Source organism: Acanthopagrus latus, chromosome 9, assembly GCF_904848185.1.
Source record: "Acanthopagrus latus isolate v.2019 chromosome 9, fAcaLat1.1, whole genome shotgun sequence".
Classification (NCBI taxonomy): domain Eukaryota; kingdom Metazoa; phylum Chordata; class Actinopteri; order Spariformes; family Sparidae; genus Acanthopagrus; species Acanthopagrus latus.
The window spans coordinates 29,517,571-29,539,607 of record NC_051047.1 but is presented as its reverse complement, the minus strand read 5'-3'; the positions used below and the strand labels follow the sequence as shown (position 1 = coordinate 29,539,607).

General features: G+C 43.2%; 2 protein-coding genes and 1 long non-coding RNA gene across 15 annotated transcripts; 2 read left to right on the top strand and 1 right to left on the bottom strand.

Annotated features, from left to right (window-relative positions):
• Positions 1-492: 492 nt before the first annotated feature.
• Positions 493-14,543, top strand: LOC119025286. The gene is made up of 3 exons (XR_005076765.1): positions 493-833; positions 1,371-1,501; positions 13,703-14,543. It is a non-coding gene; the product is annotated as an uncharacterized LOC119025286 (long non-coding RNA).
• Positions 2,911-17,365, bottom strand: LOC119025280 (interferon-induced protein 44-like). Of its 3 annotated transcripts, XM_037108681.1 has the most exons (9): positions 17,234-17,365; positions 16,732-16,764; positions 15,261-15,299; positions 15,142-15,175; positions 14,371-14,572; positions 13,667-13,825; positions 4,699-4,867; positions 3,599-3,699; positions 3,311-3,472 (listed from the first exon to the last, which is right to left on the bottom strand). In XM_037108681.1, the coding sequence occupies exons 2-9, from the start codon at positions 16,754-16,756 to the stop codon at positions 3,311-3,313; spliced, it is 891 nt and encodes a 296-aa protein (XP_036964576.1). In that variant the 5' UTR covers positions 16,757-16,764; positions 17,234-17,365. The 3 variants fall into 3 exon arrangements, with proteins under 3 accessions (XP_036964575.1, XP_036964576.1, XP_036964577.1); XM_037108680.1 differs by lacking the exons at positions 16,732-16,764; positions 17,234-17,365 and having other exon boundaries at positions 2,911-3,472; positions 15,261-15,365; XM_037108682.1 differs by lacking the exons at positions 3,599-3,699; positions 16,732-16,764; positions 17,234-17,365 and having other exon boundaries at positions 3,385-3,472; positions 15,261-15,365.
• Positions 16,419-20,137, top strand: LOC119025283. 11 transcript variants are annotated; one of them, XR_005076759.1, is made up of 6 exons: positions 16,419-16,639; positions 17,424-17,542; positions 18,603-18,639; positions 18,884-19,081; positions 19,308-19,396; positions 19,712-20,137. XR_005076759.1 is itself a non-coding variant. In XM_037108687.1 (5 exons), the coding sequence occupies exons 1-5, from the start codon at positions 16,447-16,449 to the stop codon at positions 19,930-19,932; spliced, it is 768 nt and encodes a 255-aa protein (XP_036964582.1). In that variant the 5' UTR covers positions 16,419-16,446; the 3' UTR covers positions 19,933-20,137. The 11 variants fall into 11 exon arrangements, 5 of the variants coding, with proteins under 5 accessions (XP_036964582.1, XP_036964584.1, XP_036964583.1 ...); XR_005076763.1 differs by lacking the exon at positions 19,308-19,396 and adding an exon at positions 17,965-18,201 and having other exon boundaries at positions 16,504-16,639; positions 18,598-18,639; XM_037108687.1 differs by lacking the exon at positions 19,308-19,396.
• The last annotated feature ends 1,900 nt before the right edge of the window (positions 20,138-22,037 follow it).

Below are 22,037 nucleotides of genomic sequence, written 5' to 3'. Positions count from 1 at the left end.
CAGATTCTGATAATCAGATTGATTAAGTGAGAAGCAGTTGACCTGTAGAAGGTGTCAACACACAGGTGAATATATGTATTTGACTCCAGTATGACACTGACAGGAGTATAATGACACCTGATAATACATCATTAAACAGACATCACAGCTGTCAGTGTCTCCTCTCACAGAACTGCAGTTGTCAGTATGAGCAGATTTATTGTGATCTTGTTCAGAACCTTTATGACCCAGTTGGCTCCATGTTGGTTCTGGTGCCGTGTTGATGAGACGAACTAAACTACTATAGTCAGTAAGTAAAATATTCTGTAATAAACAAAAATTATGTTCCGTTGTCTCTGTTGTTCGGCGTGGAGTCCTTCAGAGAGAAGGTTCTCTCTTCAGGCCCTTTTTTAAAACAACTTGAGTGAACAAAACTTCTCTTTTTAGGCTCTCTAGTTTGACGTTAGTGACATGTGATGCATTTCCGGCCCGGGGTCGCACATGCGCAGGAGGTCTCGCAGCGTGCTAACGGCAGTTGAACAGCAGGCAGCAGTAGAAGTCCGTCTCTCTGTTAGCTAGCTTCATCTGGTGGATGTTAGAGTCAGCAGAGCGGCTCAGTCACTTTATCTAAATGTAAACTGAAGGATGAGGAGTTGAAGAAGAGGAGGAGTGATTCTGTCCTGATGATCAGCAGCAACACTCTCCCCTGCAGTCATCACTTCACCCAGGAGGTTTTAAAACCCTCCATCACAGACAGCTGGGACTGAGCCAGACTGACTGTCTCCCTCCCGGACCTTCATCCTCCGTCCGCCAACATCTGGAGCCTCTGCAGCCTGACCAGCCGACCAACGACTGTAAGTGACCCTGTCTGCTTCTGGTATAATAACACTGGTTCACTCAGTCCATAGTTAAATAAAACATTACTACATTTTGTATAATGTGCAGTAATCCCATAATGTGATTTTACATTGTGTAGGTTAGAAACATCTCCAAAGTTCAAAGTCTTTGATAACGCTGAAAGTTGTCTGCTGGAGAGAATGAAAACATGTTGACGTCTTCACGTGACGTCCTTACAGGGTTCAAAGTTAAAGTTTTTACAGTGTAATCTCAGACTTCTCCTCAGTCTCAGTCTGGATGAGACATGCACTTGAAACATGATATAATTTAATGTATGCAGTTATACATGTTACAGTCCTGTCAAAACTACTACAGCAGTTTTTATAGCCCACAATAGAAAGGAGAGGGTGGTTATGTGTCATGTAAAGTTTGGGGTCTGCACTCTGGTATCCAGTTTTGTCACAGTGTTACTGTATAGAAGGTTCAGTCTTTAACTCATATGCATCAGTCTGTTTGACTCATCAGACAAGTAATTTCAACCTTCCAACCAGCAGAGACAGAGTGTCAGTGTGACATGATGCAGAAGGTCACCAGAGGAGTCTGATGTCAGACAGAGAGACATGTTGGCAGAAGGACTGTGGCCACACGCTGTCCAAAAGGACACGAAGCACCAGGAAGAATACAGGTTAAGATATGTCTTTGTGAATGTGTGTGATGTTAACAGTCAGATTTTAGGTTTGTGAAATGTGATTGTTGAACAAACTCTCCTGAAACTGGAAACTGTCAAATAGAGGATGAATGTTATAGATCCTCTCCTAGAAATATATTTTTAAATGCATTTATGGTGTAAAGAGTAGGGCCGTCACTTTTTATTGGAAATTCGAATATTCGTTCAAAAGTGTCGGGGGAAGTTCTTATTCGAATGTACTGACCTGTTCATTCAAAATGTACGCAACAATTAAGCGCAACAGACCACTTGAAGTAGTTCGCCTTGTGAGCCAACAGAGGGCGCTCTAAAACTGCACTATCAGCTTGACCTATTGCACGCCCTATTGACCCTTGACCTGTCAATTCAGCTAATAATATTATGTTGTTTGCTATTGAAATGGAGGACACTAGCGATCAAATCCGTCCTGAGCGGACAATCATGACACCAAAGCATCTGAAAAGTAGTGCATGGAAGTATTTTGTACAAAGCAGTTGTCTCTCTCTACTCTACAGCGACAACAAATCTGCAGACTCACCTAGCACATCACTCACTCACACACACAAACACACACACACACACACGAAACCAGCTGTTTTTGAAAGGTCTGCCCAAACTGAATTTGACCATCGCACATTTTGGGATGCACAACCAGTTTCTGCCCCATGAACAGATTTAGGCTACATTGAAAATCACTGTGTGTGTTTCAAAAACTTTCAATACAATGTAGATGCATTATAGGAATCTGTACTGTCCCTGATATGTACAGGAAGGTGGGACATGTCCATGCATCATGCATGCTTAATCACATCTAGAGGACATAAGCTTTCCCTTATATTAATAGAGACCAAGGGGTTGACACACAAAAAGTTTTGACACATATTGAACTTTCAACATAAATCTGCTCTTGGGACTGTAAAAGGTAGTGCACCCCAAATGTTTCAATTTCAACATTGCAATTCATGTTCAGCATGGCCAGCCCTTTAAAAAACTGTTGTTTTTAGAGTTGGTGGTTGTGAATGGAGGGTAGCCTACATTTTAAGGCCCTCTAGCTAATGTTTATTGTTTTTTGCATTTGGGCCTCTAGTAATGCAGTAGTAGTGTAATGCCTTACAATTCAAAGACAGTAATATTGTAATGTAACAAATTACCTTGAAATGAGAGTAACAAGTAATAAATAATGTATTATGTATTCAGAGTAACTTGCCCTACACTGGTTATTAGATATTGAACACAGTAAGTTACACAGGTTAAAGGCTTCCACTGCACACATTATTTCAAAGGTCAAGAAAGACTATCATGCAGTGTTGTGACACGTGTGAATGTGGAAATGCTGGTGCTGTTGTCTGAATCCACCTGTTAGAAATAATTCTCACAACTGCCACAAGAAAAGGCAAAAGCATCTGATTTATTGAACTTTTCCAGTAGTATGCTGTGTTACATTTTGGCAGCAAAATACAAGTGTGAAATACAATTAATTTAATAGATAATTTACTTTACTGAAAATGTTACTTCAGTAAAAGCATGCAGGTATAATCAGGAAAATATAGTTAAAGAAATGATTCTACTATAACTGTGACTGTTGTATTATTCTGATGTCATCAGGTTATTGTCACTTGTGCATTAATGTAAAGCAAGATTACTGATGTAGCTGTTGAAGCTAAGCTGTAATCGACCTCATCAAAGCTGAGCTATACAGATAAAACCAGATTATGATAAACTGTCATTTCCCTCTGAACTCCAACCCTTTAAAACATGTAGGTGGATTCAGATTTAGCCTCCTTCTGATCATAATTTGTTGATGAAGTCGTCTCCAAAGTCGATCATACATCTCAGAGCGCTCAGGATCAGACTGTCAACATCATCACTGATGTCGATTTCTTCACTGTAGTTCTTGATAGGAAAGATGCAGTTCATCGGGATCCCAACTGCTGCACTGAAGTCTTTCATCTGAGTGTTAAAGAAACATTTCAGTTCATAAATCAACATGAAGTTTGGAGCTCACAGAACCTTTGACAATATTTGGACTGAAAGTGAAACTCCATGAGTTGTGTACAGACTGAATGAGACGCTCACCTTCTTCTTCAGGTGTTTGCTCTTGTACACATTCCTCAGGTTCTTCTCAGTTTCACCACAGGCTTCATCGATCTTGGTCATCATTGCCATCTGGGAAATCCCTTCAGACAGAAACACACTCAGTCAATTGGGCTCATCTTTTACATTGAGTTTCTGTTGATAAAATCCAACAAACTCAAACAGCTAAACATCCCGCAGCTGTTCCAGACAGAAGAGACAGAAAAGCTCGACTTCAAGTCAAAAGTCTGAAAATTCTGACTCAAAGCTAACAGGATAAGGATAACTAAAATCACTTGGTAAATGTAATTTCTTCTGGCCTTTTTCATTGCTTTATTGATATGAGAGCATTAAGAGGTGACAGGAAACAGGATGACAGAGAGCAGGGATGACATGCAGCGGAGTCCACAGACTGGACTTAAATACAAGCTAAATTAACAAAGGGATGAGGTGCAGTAGAGTGAGGCAGAGAAACACAGGTGAGAGTATTGAATGGAAAAAACAGTAGAAGCCAAAGGACGAGAAGGAAGGAACAGAAGGAGATGCAGGGCAGGTGTGGAGGAAAGCACAAGAAAACAGAAGGGAAACAAAACTCCAGAAAAAGAGCAAAGATGACACAAAAACCTAGAAAACACATAAAATAACACTGAAATGATCTTTTTGAAGTCATGACAATGCATCAAAGATGAGAAAAACTATTTTATTTGAAAAGAGTTTCTATCTTGAAGAAAGAATGAGCAGATGAATGTTGAATACATTAGTGGCAGGAAAAGTGGGAAAGCTATTTAAAATATACAGTGGTTGTGTCTGTGTGGTTTTGTTTGGAATTTTCTTTTCTAGTTTTGATTGAAACTTTATAACAACACAATCATGAAGCAGAACTGTGAACATTTATTATATTGTATGATCATTGTATTATGGACTCTTTCCAACTAAGAAGAGTTATTCATAAAATAATAGCCGACCCAGAGTTGAATGAAGTTAAGATTCTGTGCATGGAAGGTGACCTCTTGTGTTTGTTAAACTGTTGGTACTTGTTGACAGAACAGTTTGACTAAATCTCTCATCCTCCTGTGGAACAGATATTATATTTATAGTCTTACCCAGGTCACCGGCTTCCTGTCTGATGTCTGCCATCTTCTGCAGAACTGACTCCGTAGTTTCTGCTGAGTTAGCAGAAAACACACAAACCAGAACATGAACTTTGTCATCTGCAGACGGTTCTGGGTTGTAGCCTGGATCTTCACTGGACAGCGGAGATACAGGATTGAACTGGAAGACAATTTAAAACACAAATATGACGCGTTAATACAGATGACTGCAGGATTCGAGGACGACTCAACACAGATCCTCGACACAGATTTCAACAATCGAAGCTACAGACTTGGTCTTGGTGAAACTGTTTCTCTGTCAAGAATGATCAGCTCTGATTGATTCTGTGTTGTGTTGTGACTCTATATTTCAATGAAAAGATTCAGCTGTTGGTCTTTCAGTCAGTTCAGCACCACACTAAACGTCTTCATCAGCCGACACCTGCATGTTTTTATCTGCAGCCTCAGACTCACATTTAAACGTCTTTCTTCATCATCTGTGCGGTAAAATCATCAGATTAACACAGTCAGAGGAAGCTGAAGTGTGCGTCCTGCTCATAGTTCAGTTGTAGAATCCCAGCATGCAACAGGACATCTCTATCAGCTGCAGGCAGCTGTTAGAGCAGGGCTGGTGCTGCACACTTTGAGGCCCTGGGCCAAATTAGGATTTGTTGCCCCTCCATTGCAGCTGCTCCCATCAGTTAAACACCATCACATGTTGTCAGTTGGATTAACATCGGACTAAACCCTTTGGAACTAATGTAGCGGCTACTAAATATATGTAATATATATAATATATATAATCCCTCACTGAGATTTGTATTTTGACAGCTTCTATGTTTTATCCTGTTTTTGCGCTCTGACTGATAAAATCAGTCTCTGACTCATCAAGGTTCAGGTCAGCCAACACGTGCCAGTGTTTTGTTTTTAGATTTGGGGTTTTATTTTGTTTTTATTTGTTTAATTTTCAGATACATTTTCATCAAACATAAAACCATTATTATGACCATATAACATCAAACACTACAATTACTTCAGAAATCACACATTTTGTAAGAGACCCACTGAAAAGACCAACAGTGGGTCCCAGGGAGTCACTACATGGAAAACATAACAACATACCATAAATTAGAACTTGTGGAGAATACAAAAGTTTATATATCATTTTATTTTAATTTTTGTACCCACTGCTGCTTTAGACTTTCCCATTGTAGTGTTTGTGGCTGATGAGTTTATCAAACAAGCCTATTAAAGTATCGCAACTGTTGTGAATTAGAATCCCTCAGGAGAAGTTAAGAGGCAGACCTGCAAACTTGTAACTTTTCTGCGATAATCGCCGTTTTCTTGATCAATTGGGTCATTCACGTGAATCGCATAGAACCGGAGAGTTTTTTGGGGTGGGGGTATGGACGGGACATGGACATGTACCAGAGATTATCAGTGAACTGCGAACATGTGCGTACCTAAAGGGAGCATTGAATTCAATAAAAACAACTTTTCTAAAATCTCTATGACTCATTTTCAAGATGTGTGGATGATGCTGAGGTGAGGAGACTGACTGGAGGCTGAAGGTAAAGTACGTTGCTTTCTCTGTCAGGAAGACAACGAATTTGTCTTCAAAATAAGAGCTTTGCATTGCAGCCCATTGGAGTTTAGAACTGGGTTCTAAACTCCAATGAAAGCAGTTACTGTTAGCAGGTTGCTGCTACAGCAACATGCTAACACAACCAAACAGCTACAGAGACCGAGGAGATGCTGCATCTCCTGGATCTCAGCAGCTGTCCAGTTGTTCATTTTAATGTCTGCGGATGAAGTGATGGACTGACTGCTGTGATCAGCTGTTTCCTGGTTTTAAAACTCCCCGGCTGTGAGTCGCATAACAGTGCAGGTCATCGACACCTCTGCCCATCTCACCCAGACGCCGGCACATCGACGGCTCAGATTTAGATAGCAATGGAGTTGGAAATAAGTGTTCCCTCCGAGGTGGCGAATTGGTGGACCAAAATTAGTAAATGCCTTTGATATATATTTTTGTAACAAGGATTAAGCCAGCACTATACGAAATAGTCATCAGTGCTGCTGTACTGCATGTTTGTGATATTTTTAACCAGTTTTACGTTTCCATCCATCCATCTTCTTCCGCTTATCCAGGGCCGGGTCGTGGGGGCAGCTGTCTGAGCAGGGACACTTCCTCCAGCTCTTCTGGGAGGATCCCAAGGCGTTCCCAGGCCAGCTGGGTGACATAGTCACTCCAGCGTGTCCTGGGTCTTCCCCGGGGTCTCCTCCCAGTGGGACATGCCAGGAACACGTCCCGAGGAAGGCGTCCCGGGGGCATCCGAAACAGATGCCCGAGCCACCTTTGCTGGCTCCTCTCGATGTGGAGGAGCAGCGGCTCTACTCCGAGCTCCTCCCGGGTGACAGAGCTCCTCACCCTATCTCTAAGGGAGCGCCCTGCCGCCCTGCGGAGGAAACTCATTTCAGCCGCTTGTATCCGGGATCTTATTCTTTCGGTCATAACCCAAAGTTCATGACCATAGGTGAGGGTAGGAACGTAGATTGACTGGTAAATTGAGAGCTTCGCCTTTCGACTCAGCTCTCTCTTCACCACGACAGACCGGTATAACGACCGCATTACTGCGGCCGCCGCACCGATCCGCCTGTCAATCTCACGCTCCATCCTTCCCTCACTCGTGAACAAGACCCCAAGATACTTGAACCCCCCCACCTGAGGCAGTAGCTCTCCCCCAACCCGGAGGGGACAAGCCACCTTTTTCCGGTCGAGAACCATGGCCTCGGATTTGGAGGTGCTGATTCTCATCCCAGCCGCTTCACACTCGGCTGCAAACCGCCCCAGGACATGCTGGAGGTCCTGGCCCAAAGGAGCCAACAAGACCACATCATCCATGAAAAGCAGAGATGAAATCCTTTGGCTTCCGAACCAGATCCCCTCCGGCCCGTGGCTGCGCCTAGAAATTCTGTCCATAAAAATAATGAACAGAACCGGTGACAAAGGGCAGCCCTGCCGGAGTCCAACATGCACCAGGAACAGGTCTGACTTACTGCCGGCAATGCGAACCAAGCTCCTGCTCCGCTCGTACAGGGACCGTACGGCCCTTAACAGAGGGCCTCCGACACCGTACTCCCTGAGCACCTCCCACAGAATGCCACGAGGGACACGGTCGAATGCCTTCTCCAAGTCCACAAAACACATGTGGACTGGTTGGGCAAACTCCCATGAACCCTCGAGCACCCTGCGGAGGGTATGGAGCTGGTCCAGTGTTCCGCAGCCCGGACGAAAACTGCATTGGTCCTCCTGGATCCGAGGTTCGACTATTGGCCGAATTTTCCTCTCCAGTACCCTGGAATAGACTTTCCCAGGGAGGCTGAGGAGTGTGATCCCCCGATAGTTGGAACACACCCTCCGGTCCCCCTTTTTAAATAGGGGACCACCACCCTGGTCTGCCAGTCCAGAGGCACTGTCCCCAACTGCCATGCAATGTTGGAGAGAGGTGTCAACCAAGACAGCCCTACAACATCCAGAGACTTGAGGTACTCAGGGCGGATCTCATCCACCTCCGGTGCTTTGCCACCGAGGAGCTTCCCGACTACCTCGGTGACTTCGTCTAGGGTGATGAATGAGTCAACCTCCGAGTCCCCAGCCTCTGCTTCCTCTATGGAAGACATGGCAGTGGGATTAAGGAGATCCTCAAAGTATTCCTTCCACCGCCCGACAATATCCCCAGTCGAGGTCAACAGCTCCCCACCCCCACTGTAAAGAGTGTTGGTGGAGACCTGCTTCCCCCTCCTGAGGCATCGGATGGTTTGCCAGAATTTCCTCGAGGCTGACCGATAGTCCTCCTCCATGGCCTCTCCAAACTTTTCCCAGACCCAAGTGTTTGCTTCCGCGACTGCCCGTGCTGCCGCTCGCCTGGCCTGCCGGTACCCGTCAGCTGCTTCAGGAGTCCCCCGGGCCAACCAGGCTCGGTAGGACTCCTTCTTCAGCTTGACAGCATCCCTTACTTCCGGAGTCCACCACCGGGTTCGGGGATTGCCGCCACGACAGGCACCGGAGACCTTACGGCCACAGCTCCGGACAGCCGCATCAACAATAGAAGTTGAGAACATGGTTCATTTGGACTCAATGTCCCCAGCCTCGCTCGGGATCAGGTCCAAGCTCTCCCGGAGGTGGGAGCTGAAGACCTCCCTGACAGAGAGTTCTGCCAGACGTTCCCAGCAGACCCTCACAATACATTTGGGTCTGCCAGGTCTGTCCAGCTTCCTCCCCTGCCAACGGATCCGACTCACCACCACGTGGTGATCAGTTGACAGCTCAGCCCCTCTCTTCACCCAAGTGTCCGAGACATACGGCCGGAGGCCAGATGACATGACTACAAAGTTGATCATTGACCTCCGGCCTAGGGTGTCCTGGTGCCATGTGCACATATGGACACCCTTATGCTTGAACATGGTGTTCGTTATGGACAAACTGTGACTAGCACAGAAGTCCAGTAACAAAACACCACTCTGGTTCAGATCAGGGAGGCCGTTCCTCCCAATCACACCCCTCCAGGTAACACTGTCTCTGCCCACCTGAGCGTTGAAGTCCCCCAGAAAAACGACGGAGTCCCCCGGTTTGAGCACTCTCTAGTACCCCTCCCAGGGACTCCAAGAAGGCCGGCTACTCTACACTGCTGTTCGGCCCATAAGCCAAAACAACAGTGAGAGACCTATCCCCGACCCGAAGGCGCAGGGAAACGACCTTCTCGTTCACTGGGGTAAACTCCAACACATGGCGGATGAGCCGAGGAGCTATAAGCAAGCCCCCACCAGCTCGCCGCCTCTCACCGTGGGCAACTCCAGAATAGAAGAGAGTCCAGCCTCTCTCAAGGAGTTTGGTTCCAGAGCCCAGACTGCGCGTAGAGGCGAGCCCGACTATCTCTAGCTGGTACCGCTCAACCTCTCGCACCAGCTCAGGCTCTTTCCCCCCCAGTGAGGGGACATTCCATGTCCCCTCACTGGGGGGGAAATGGCTAGAGTCACCGTCCGGGGATTGGGTTGGCCACCAGGCACTTGCCTGCGAGCCCCAACCCCAGGCCTGGCTCCAGGGTGGGGCCCCGGTAACGCCAATCCAGGCGACGTAAGCGTCCTTGTTTTTGTGTCTGTCATTAGGGGCTTTTGAACCGATCTTAGTCTGACCTGTCACCTAGGACCTGTTTACCTTGGGAGACCCTACCAGGGGCATTAAGCCCCGGACAACATAGCTCCTAGGATCATTCAGGTGCTCAAACTCCTCCACCACGATAAGGTGCCGGTTCAAGGAGCAGGTTTTACGTTTCCTTTTTATATTAAGTCATTTCAGTTATGTCATGTTAAAACATGTAAACCATATTTGTAAAGTCATGGTGGATTTCCTTTGAACAGTGAATCCTGATCTCGAAACTTAAAAGACGATAATAATTGTTAACTGAAGCCCCAGACGTTTACACTATGATAACGCCGGAGGAAGTGACGCTCTCAGTTTGCCCTTCAGTTCTGCCTCCAAGAATAAAAGGGAATACCCGAGAGTCTCTGCTCTCTTCATTATTTACTCTCGTTGTTGAAACTATATCTATACTCTTCATTCCTACTTTTAATTTACTTTTTACTTTTTCCTTTCCTTGTACTTTTTCGAAGTTCCTTTATTTTGAAATCTCAAACAAGAATGAAACCTAATTCTTTTTGTCCTTTTTGTAGTTTTAAATATCATGAAGTATCGTCGCCTGATTCACAGAAAGTGAATTAAAATTAATTCTTTTATTTTAGTGACGACAGAAGATTGGCCCGGCCAGCGTTTCATCCTCCAGTTATTTTTGAATAAGGAGTTGAATTAAGTCCCGATCAGAGCTGAAGACTAACCACTCGAAGAAGTTTTATTAAGACACTGATCATCAGCAAGAAAGACGTCGCAGTAATTGACTGCTCAATAAGACGTACAAACGTTTCCAGCCGAACAGAGACATCATTATCCAGCCACGACTATTTACCCCCAGCGCACTCAAGGGTAAACTTCGCGCTGGGCTTTTGAATCAGAGCGTCTTCAGCAGAAACGAGATGCAACTTCTTTCTGGCTGTTGGATTAGTGCTGCAAGCCGCAGCTGGGAGAACAGGAGAAACCAAAAGCCGTGGACTCTGTAGTATATTGCTGGAATGATCTTTAGATCATAGATTGATTAGTTGCCCCTAGTGGTTGAGACTGATACGTCATGCTTGTTGTGAAGTCAGTGCACGAGTACAAGACACATTAAAAGTCACATGCATTGTGTTCAACTGCAAGTCTGACTCCAAGCCTTATTCTTGACATAAGAACACAACAGACTCTGTCCACCTACAAACAAAGTAGGCTGAATCTCTGGGCCACTGCCAGATTCACACACATGAAAAAGAGTTGGTGTCTGTCTGTAACTTTGACTCCCATCGTTTAAGCTAAGACCATTTTCGGTTTGGGCCTTGTAGTGTTAAAATGTACTCCCGTAATATTTTTAAATTACTAGCTGCACCACAAAATCCACCATCACTTCTGAATCACCTAACATCTCTGTTTTACCCTATTAGTCTCCACATATTCTGTTAGCTGTTGTCATTTGTTTGAATGATCATTTAATGCTGTTTACTCTGTATTATTTTTAGTTAATAAACATATATAGCCGTATGTCCTTGTCTGTGCAATTTTAATTTGATGTGGAAAATCGATGGATCCCTGTAAAGAAATCACTACTTCAGATTTTGAAATTGAATAAATTGATTTGATTAGATTTTTGTAATAATTTCTTCCAGATCATTCCAGTAGCTAAACAACGGAGGTGGTTCCCATTTACAAGTGTGTTATTAATCACCAGTGATTAATTACCTTTGCTATCAAGTAGTGTATCTCCTATAATGGATACAGGCCACGCCCATTTGGATCGACAGAAGGCCTTCAGCAATTTTGTGGTTTTTGGACCACAACCTTTATCCTGCCACTGGCACATACACTATATTACCAAAAGTATTCGCTCACCTGCCTTTACTCATTCTATGAACTGAAGTGCCATCCCATTCCTAACTCATAGAATTCAATATGATGTCGGTCCACCTTTTGCAGCTATTACAGCTTCAACTCTTCTGGGAAGACTGTCCACAAGGTTGAGGAGAGTGTTTATAGGAATTTTTGACCATTCTTCCAAAAGCGCATTGGTGAGGTCACACACTGATGTTGGTCGAGAAGGCCTGGCTCTCAGTCTCCGCTCTAATTCATCCCAAAGGTGTTCTATCGGGTTCAGGTCAGGACTCTGTGCAGGCCAGTCAAGTTCATCCACACCAGACTCTGTCATCCACGTCTTTATGGACCTTGCTTTGTGCACTGGTGCACAGTCATGTTGGAAGAGGAAGGGGCCCGCTCCAAACTGTTCCCACAAGGTTGGGAGCATGGAATTGTCCAAAATGTTTTGGTATCCTGAAGCATTCAATGTTCCTTTCACTGGAACTAAGGGGCCAAGCCCAGCTCCTGAAAAACAACCCCATACCATAATTCCTCCTCCACCAAATTTCACAGTTGGCACAATGCAATCTGAAATGTACCGTTCTCCTGGCAACCTCCAAACCCAGACTCGTCCATCAGATTGCCAGATGGAAAAGCGTGATTCATCACTCCAGAGAACGCGTCTCCACTGCTCTAGAGGCCAGTGACGGCGTGCTTTACACCATTGCATCCGACGCCTTGCATTGCACTTGGTGATGTGTGGCTTGGCTGCAGCTGCTCGGCCATGGAAACCCATTCCATGAAGCTCTCTGCGTACTGTACTTGGGCTAATCTGAAGGTCACATGAAGTTTGTAGCTCTCTAGCAATTGACTGTGCAGAAAGTCGGCGACCTCTTTGCACTATGCGCTTCAGCATCCGCTGACCCCTCTCCGTCACTTTACGTGGCCTACCACTTCGTGGCTGAGTTGCTGTTGTTCCCAAACGCTTCCATTTTGTTATAATAGAGCTGACAGTTGACTGTGGAATATTTAGGAGCGAGGAAATTTCACGACTGGATTTGTTGCACAAGTGGCATCCTATGACAGTTCCACGCTGGAATTCACTGAGCTCCTGAGAGCGGCCCATTCTTTCACAAATGTCTTGTTTCACAGTCTGCATGCCTGAGTGCTTGAATTTATACACCTGGGGCCAGGCCAAGTGATTAGAACACCTGATTCTGATCATTTGAATGGGTGAGCGAATACTTTTGGTAATATAGTGTATTTCATCTGATCTTACGCTCCTTTTTTGATATCACTGACTGTTTGTCTGTAGGTGGTTATCAGACATTTGATACCGTGACCTGATGCACTTGACAGACCTTTAACTCTTCAGTGTGAATCTGACGAGGAACAAATCTGGGAATGTTGCACATCGAGCCACACATCATGAGTGTGTAAGATCAGGTAGAGCTCTACCCCGGGGACACGATAGATACTACATAACATGATATTTATGCAATTCTGTTGCCTTTAAGAAGACTAAACTGGACTCACAAATCACACTCACTCAAGCGTGTTCACAACATTTTAAAGTATGGTGTAGCTAATCCAAAGCTTTAAGATACTGAGGAGCGTCTGCTCAGACGACTTAATTGACGCGCTGATTACTTTGTTACTAACTGATTTATGCTTTGAGACACTCAGCCCTTTTATTGTCCATTACACATGTCCCTTATGATGTTCAAACTAAATAATTCTCCATGCAAACACAATGATAATAACTTAAATGCAGCGACAGCGGTCAAAAACTGTTCCTTCCTGGGTGGACAAAGGTCGGTTCATTCTTCTAACATTCAGTGCCAATTACAATAGTGACATCCGATTACATTATTCAGATTATAGCAACAATATTATGGCTCTAACACAGCTGACAGCATGTTTCCGTCAAAATGTGTTTGATAATGCTGATACTGTCAAATGTGTATTAATGTGACGTTGTACCTTGTATTTCTCTCTCACGTGTCCCTTCATGGCCAGTTTGATGTCTTCAGGATGAACTCCAGAGCCAGAATCTTCCTCCTGACCCATGATGTCATTGAAGACGAAAGGATAAAATGTCTGTGGGTTTCCTTTTTCCTTTCTGATTGTATGAGTTTCATACTGTAACAGACACACAAACCCTTGTTTTAGTGACAGTAATGCCGTTGACAGATGTGTGGTACTGTAGTGACCTGCCTGGATACATCAATATGGATCCTAGTTGTTTTTAATGACAAAATCCCTCTAACACTAAATATCTACTATATACATTTAAAGCTTGAATACATCCTGCACTATAACATGTTCAGTATATATCTTCTATAAAGGATATGGAAGATATATCCTGCACACTGTATATACTGTATATAGGTGTCTTCATGTATATATAGTACATATCCACCCATTACATATTACATTACCCATTTAATTAAAATTTTGATTTATTCCATTGCACTATTGAATGAGTTTTAGAAGATAAAAAAAACAGGGTCAGATTCCTCTTAAGTGTTCATAAACCCAGACAGTAAAAATGATCTTGATGTCTGTTTTCAGAACTTTAATTCAACAAACTAACAGATAATTAACTCTGATGTGATACAGATGAATACAAATGAACCAGCCTACTTTCGCCGATGATACTTAAAAGATATCAGAAGTTTTTTTACCTTTCTGGTGAAACTTTTGTCAGAAGTTGTTGCACTGGCGGCAGCAGGGATACTCATTCTGTCTCGTAGGACGCTGCTGACAGAGTTGATGAAGCTGGACTTTCCAGCTCCGACGGGTCCGTACAGAAGAATTCTGAGATGTCTGATGTCGTCCCTTTCAGGCTTATACTCCTTCACATACTGAAGATCCACCTCTTTGTCTCTGTCAGAGGAGATTACACTTGATTTTAGATTACAATATATTTTATTGATTTCAACATCAATGAACCAACCATCAAACAAAACAAACATTAGACCCATTGGTTTGGTTTTATTCTGTCACAAACCACAGACACATAACTCACTTGTTAAGATATAACAGTATAAAATATAATATGCACAAAACACAGGTAAATTTATACTTTCTGACATTGTGAAAGAAGAAGCTGTTCAAACCGTGGACATTTATTTCAGTCACAACCTCCACGAGATGAGTCACAAGGAAGGAAGGCAGCAAACATTGTAACATTGTAGTGATACAAAGCTGGTTGAAGTTTGGTTTGAGTTGTATTAAAAGAACGTCTCTTCCTGTTTCACCTGTCGGCTGTTTTTAAAGAGGACTAGAGGAGTTCCTGTCATTGGTCATTACTGAAGCTCACCTACACCTTCTGAGTTAATGAAGCATTCAGACGGTTTTCAGCGTCACACTGAGCTGGATTCAGTTTATTCTGCTGAGGACACTCGTGTGTATTTGTGTTGTTAAAGTGTCACCACATGTTTCAGTAAACTCACCCCCAGTTTACGTCCCTCCATGGTTCACCGAGTGCTGAAGAGAAAATTGTGTCAGACATAAGGAAATATTTGAAAAGAGAAATAAAGATATAATAATACAATACAACTTAATGTCTTACTTGGAGAAGGTGGCCGTGGCTGCGGAGGTGGTGTCCGCACTGTAAAGAAAAAGAGAAATTTAGAAAACACACAATGGAATAACATGGAATACTTGACATATGTGGCCTAAAACGATATGTGAAAATGTTTCATAGCATATTTATGTTCCATGATAAGTCATAATGTGCTGATGTATCTATCATAATGCCACACTCACTACTACCTCTGAGGTTAGTTCATTATTATTTATTAGACGGATCATTACAAATACAACTAGCTCTATGATTCGAGCTAAACCATTGACTGTCATCACATTTTACAAAAATCAAACTTGCAGAAAAAAAGACACTCCACATATATATTTTTTCACAGGTTTCAGTAAACAGGCTCAACAGATCATTCAGTGAAGTTGGACTTTTCTCAGGAGTGATCCCTCCCTGGAGACATTTTCCAACTTCATCCCACATTCTGCTATAAACGAGCCCCCTCCCTTAATGATAGCTGTTATTTTGTTGTGTTAATTCAATGTGCTTTTTTGTTTTGTTTTGTTTTTACATATCCACCTCAGTCCTGACTTCGTGAGTTTACCCATGGTTCATGGCAGTAGTCGGCTTTGCTCTTCCGGTTGAACTCGGTGTTTACACTAGCGTATCTGTCATGCTCGCTCTAAGAACTGGCTTTAAACACAGAGAAAGCGACAAAATCGGAGGTGGATACATTCATAAACCCAAATATTTATTTTAGTGTCAAAGCCGCGAGCGACGCTAGTCTCAGTTCCTCCTCCGTCAGCATAGCGTGGAGGGTGCAGGGCACGGACATGTTTGTTGAAGCTGTTGATGTTCCATACAAGATGTTTCTGAAAAAACTTTAATTTTCATGAATAGTTGTGGCAACCAACAACGGCACATGTTGCACCTGAGATAAAGCTAGCTAGCTAAGCTTTATCTATCTATTCCTCGGTGTGAGTGTGTCTGAAGTAAATCTATGTGCTTCCTTTATTGACAAAATAAAGAGGAGATTTACGATTTATTTAAACAGATTTCAGTGATTTCATCAAATTGAATAGAGATTGCATGTCACGTCATTGTCCATAACCACTTTATCCCTTTTCATGGGTCGGCTGGGTTTATTGCTGGAGCCAATCCCAGCTGTCTCCGGGCGAGGGATGAGTGGACAAGTCGCCAGCTCATCGCAGGTCCCTCACTGATGGCAGAGGCCAACATGCAAGGTGCCAACCGCACATCAGAAGTCATTTGGAGTTATGTATTGCTCAAGGTCACTTCGACATGCAGCTCAGCCCAGAGCTGGGATTTGAACCACCGACCAGCCGACCTGCTCTACCTGCTGAGCCACAGCCGTCCTGAGATTGCATGTACAACATTCAGAACATCAGCATCATGTAAGTCTGCTCTTTATTTGTATATACTATACTAAACTGTGTTTAGATGTTGGATCTTTGGACTGTGTGCTGTAGTTAACTGAGCATCTTACCAGGAGTAGAAGACTCTCCTCCCATGATTCAGACTGCAGACAGAGGACATGAAGAACATGATGTACAACATGAACCACACCTGTGATAGATGTTTAGATATCTTGTACCAACAGAACGATTAGTTCACTCGGTCACAGTGGAGGACTCTGAGGGACGCTGGTGAAAACTGTATCAGGGCCCCTACAGAGATCTACATCCATGTTATCACTGTCTGTGTAGAGGGAACTTATCAACAATGTGATCAGCAGGAATTTAAACTGGTTTATTCACTCAACATCTTTCAACAATGAGTTAATTCAAAGTGCTTCACATAAAACAGGCACTGAGAATAAAACGAAGAAAACCTCAAGATATTGAAAACCTTCCTGTCAAACGTCACTTTTAATCTCACATTCATTACAAAGTTAAAATTTCCAATGTATTGATACTATTGATATCTAACGGTTCAGTCTATAAATGACGAGCATTTGTTTTTGATATAAAAAGCAGAACCATCCTTACCAGTGTGTCGGTATCGTCTGGAGAACGTGTAGCTGCTGTAGATCTGCAGTAAACGGACGAAAAAGACTCTTTATATAAAGTTAGGTTAGAGTTTATATAAAGGATCCTCCCTCTCATGAACCACGTGATTTATAAGAAATCCACCAACTTTTTAGAAACTGATACTGTGGTGTTGCATGTTTGTGCACAGTGACAGATTATCAGTCGTGGAACATAAGGAGGGAGGGTCCTTACTATAAAGAGTCTCTTCCTTCTGCTTCCTGCAGATCTACAACAGCTAAACGATGGCTGAGCAACCCAGAGCTGCTGGTAAGATTATTATTCTTATTTCTTTCACAGTGGGATCCTCTGTGTCTATATTATAGAGAATACTACCAGACATTATATGAAATATTATAGGAAACATTACTGTCTTAAAGTAAAGATATTCTGCTCAGGAAACACAGGTTTCCTCTTAACTTTACTGTGTGTGTGTGTGTGTGTGTGTGTGTGTGTGTGTGTGTGTGTGTGTGTGTGTGTGTGTGTGTGTGCGTGCATGCGTGCGTGCGTGTGTGTGTGCTGATTATGTTGAATGCTCTGATTAATAAATGACAATAAATAATCAGTTTGAAACGACAGTTTTAGTTTAGTTTAGTTGGTTTGTTGTGGATCTTTGATGTGTTCTGTGACTGTTCTGCTCCACTTGACCTGCCAGAACTGGATCCTGTCTGTGTTCTGATCTGTTTGAACAGGCTGGATTAATACAAACGCAGCTGAACGGCACCAAGTAGAACCAACAGTCCCCTTTGATTCAATCAAGCCTGATCCAAAATCATGTACAACATATTTAAATTAACTGGATCCAGGTTTTTGCCTCCTGCATCAAATATACTCACTCACAGATAACAGCCACCTAAATACAGCTGATTGTTTTCATCAGGATCCATGAATTATTAACCAGAATGTGGAAAAACACTCACAATATTAATGTGAGTAAGAAAAGATTCCTGGATCTGTTTCTTTAATAAAACATGTGATGAGTTCATAAAATATGATGTTTTAAAGATTAAACCCACAACAGGAAGTGAAGTTAGAATCAGTTCCACTAACTCAACATTAATAATAATTCAATATTAAAATATCTTCAGGTTCATCAGTCACATTTTACTGCACAAGTTCTGCTGATCATTTAAATTCACTTGATAATAACACATATTGAACCTGTAACAGAGTATTTTCACAGTATTAGAACCTTCACTTTAATAAAAGATGGGAATTCTTCCTCTGTTATTATTATTTGACACAAATCGTCTCATCAAACTCAGTAACAGTTAAACACAAACATGAATCTGGATCTGACTGAATTCTGCTTCATTGTTCATCAGAACAGAAACCCTCATGGCGGTCGTCCTGGTTCTGGTCCAAAGGTGAGTGTCATGTTGCTACCAGGTTCTTTCAGTGATGTTTCTGAATAAATGTTCACAGTTAGTTTATCTCTGTGTGATGGTGTAAATATGTTTGGAGTTGTGTTTATTTATATTGGTCTAACTGCTTTTTTACTTATTAATTACTGTTTTAATTGATGCTCTCTGTGATCTCCACTTTGCTGCTGTCATAATGTAAATGTCTCTGTTGTGGAACTGATGAAGGATTTGATCTCTACACCTTCAGCACAAACAGTGAAGGTCCACTCAGTCTCTACTGGTCTGACCTGTGGTGCTGATGGTGAAATACTGGAAAAAGTGAAGAAAATGAAATGGACACAGGTGAAGTTCACAGGCTGTCAGGAGTGTGACATCATCATCGTCTTCTGTCCAATCACATCTCTTGTTCGATCAGATGTGTCGGCAGCCATGAGAGAGATTCCAGGTAATGAAAGATTTGTTTCTAACTCTCTCTTACTGTTATCAGACTAATCTGTACAGAGGTGATGTTCAGATTATATTCTGATTATAGTCTCCAGTCTCAGGACCAGAGTTCATGTTCTGTGTGAGCCTGTAGTTCTGGTTCTGCAGCTGTACGTACAGTCAGTGAACATGTGAACAGTTCGCTCAGAGACTTTTCTCTCCTACTTCTACATTTACAAACCCTTCAGTGGCAGCAGTGAAGAACACTGCAGCAGATTAAAACATGAGTCCTCAGGTCACTTCACAGCAGCTCTGTGTTCAGCTCCTCTACAAACTGGTAAACTTTAACATCTTTAATATACAGTTTTGTTTTTTTTAAGTGTTTGAAGGGACACATTCAGTCACTGTGAGGTACAAGTGTGGACAGATTACTGAGCAAACAGCCACAAACGACGCAGCTTTGATAACATGTTCGTTATGAGAGATGGAAATAATTGAATGAAATTCATGAATGTTCAGAGGGATGTATGAACTTCTTCCTGCCTGTATCGTTTATTCCTGTAATGTTTGTGTTTTTAGTAAAACGTTCTCTGCACGTTCTTCTTCACAGGAAGTCGATCTCTGAACTTTGTCTCATATTTTGTCTTTTCAGGTGATAAACCTGTGATTTTAGTGCTGATGCATCACACCAGAGATGTCGACTTTTCCACTGATGTCAAAAAGTGGAGTGGAATCTATCAGAACGTTGTGTTGGATGTTCATGTTCTCTTCCATGAGACTCAGCCTGGATTACTGATGTGTCCAAGAAATGATGAGGCAGTTCATCAAATACAAACAGAGTTAAAAGCTCACAGTAGAAGTTGGTTTGGATGAGTAGTTCTGGTTTTAATGTCGGGATGTGAAGCAACAAGCAACAGAACAGCTGTTATTAATAACTGCAGCCAGTCTGTGACATCCTCTGACATTATATATTATTGTTATTATTATTATTATTATTATTGCTATTACTATCTGCTTTTATTGTGACGCTGCCTTAAAGTTTCAGATCCATAAAAGTTGTCCTGCGGTTTGTCTTCAACTCTTCGTCTGCAGCCTCTTTAATTAAAGATTTGATCGACAAGTTAAAGTGTGAATCTTTAAGGACTTCCGGGGAGCGAGCGTCCAAGATGGCCGCGTAGTGTAGTTGCTGCGGAGCCACCCACCTCCCCCCCCCCCCCCCCCCCCCCCCCCCCCCTTTTAAAATTAAGATTGACATAATTTAGACATCAGAAAATATTCGCGGGGTGAAACGCAACTTTTTTTTAGTATGCAACAAGTACAGAAAACTTTAACACAGTACGGTCTGAGGAGCCTCACGCGACAGACGGAGGGAAGCACGGAGGATAACATGGCCGCCACGCCAGGACCATCACAGACGGATACCGCGGCCGAGATAACGACCATCAAAACGCTGCTACAGGGCATCACTTCTGATATGGGCGGATTAAAATCGGGCATGGACGCGGTTCAGACAGCAGTGGATAAACTGGGAGCTCGAGTGACGGAAGTAGAGACCCGAATATCAGCCCTGGAAGATCAAGGTCAGAACATAGATGTCACTGTAAGCACAGCGACTAAAACCATCACCCAGCTGCAGGAGAAAGTAACTTATCTCGAAGATGCCGGCCGCCGTAATAACGTCCGGATAGTCGGAATAGAAGAGGGCGCCGAGGATCGAGACATGCAAAAGTTTGTGCAGAAGCTCCTGGCGGAAACTCTGGATATCGAAATGGGCCCCGAATTCGAAATCGAGCGCGCTCACAGAGTAGGTCAGCGTGGTAACAGAGACCGGCATCTCCTGGTGCGTTTCCTGCGGTTCAGAGCTAGAGAAGTGGTGCTGCGGGCGGCCCGGGAGAAACAGCGTGTGGAATGGCGAGGCAAGAGGATTTCTTTCTTTCAGGATCTTTCTCAGGAGGTTATTCAGAAGCGCAAAAAATTTGACGGGGTGAAGAAGCAGCTGCAGGGGAAAGGACTTCGATACAGCATGTTATACCCGGCCGTGCTGAGAGTGGTGGCGGATAATGTCCGATACACGTTCGCCTCGTCCGAGGAGGTGATGGACTTCATCTCCAAGAGGGCCTGACGGAGATCCCGTGGGGACAGAGAGGACAGCGCTGAGGACTGGGTCAATGGGGGAGCCACTTGTGGCTCCATTGAGACAAACTCTTATGTGAGACATTCCATCTGTCTATATTGGATAATAGTTATGCTCCCGTGTATGTGGATTGTTGCTTATCCCAACGCGCCCAGAGGAGCAAAGAAATTTAGTTATGGCTTTATTGCTGCATCGTTTTTTGTTCTCATGGGTAAAAATTCACACGCCACACGCAGTGGGTATATTGTGTTACTTTAACTCTTTTTTTCTCCTTTTCTCCTCTTCTGGACTGGAATATGAATGAGGATATTGGATAAATATTTGAAGGTTTGACTATACTGTTGAAGGGATAAGATGGACACTCACCCCGTTCATACAGGGGTTAAATGTCACATCGTGGTGAGGTTGTCTCATCTTTGGGGTCTGTCCTGTGAATTCATGTTTTATTTTGAAAGTAACTCTCCTCTCGTTTCAGATCACGTGCCCTTCCTCTTGTGTTCCTGGTCTGACGTCATCCCTAATTCCTGATTGTTTGCACCTGTGTCTCCCTCCCTCATGTGTATAAAGTCTTTGTCTTCCCCTGTCTGCGTCGCCCAAGTATTTCGTCGATTCGTCGTTTACTCAAGCCCTTGTTCCACAGTCCTCGAACTCCAAGTCCTGTTAAGTATTATCTTGTTTTATTTGTCTGTATTCTGACCTCTTAAAAGAGTGATTTTGATTTGATAAATTTTCTGGTTAGAGTTGGTTTTTCAGTTTAGAAGTTTGGCTTTTGTTTCTTTACCTCCTTCGGGAGCGCCTTCTGTTTTGTTTTGGTTTATGAAAAGAGTAGAGTATTTTTTATAGC

Excerpts from the sequence above, each read along its gene's own strand:
- LOC119025283 (XM_037108687.1), top strand. The coding sequence starts at position 16,447 with ATGGCAGAGGCCAACATGCAAGGTGCCAACCGCACATCAGAAGTCATT. Across the intron at positions 18,640-18,883 it reads GTCCTGGTTCTGGTCCAAAG|CACAAACAGTGAAGGTCCAC; the intron begins GTGAGTGTCATG and ends CTACACCTTCAG. Across the intron at positions 19,082-19,711 it reads AGCCATGAGAGAGATTCCAG|GTGATAAACCTGTGATTTTA; the intron begins GTAATGAAAGAT and ends TTGTCTTTTCAG.
- LOC119025280 (XM_037108680.1), bottom strand. The coding sequence starts at position 15,345 with ATGTTATTCCATTGTGTGTTTTCTAAATTTCTCTTTTTCTTTACAGTG. Across the intron at positions 15,176-15,260 it reads GCCACGGCCACCTTCTCCAA|CACTCGGTGAACCATGGAGG; the intron begins GTAAGACATTAA and ends TTTTCTCTTCAG. Across the intron at positions 3,700-4,698 it reads ACAGGAAGCCGGTGACCTGG|GGATTTCCCAGATGGCAATG; the intron begins GTAAGACTATAA and ends TTCTGTCTGAAG.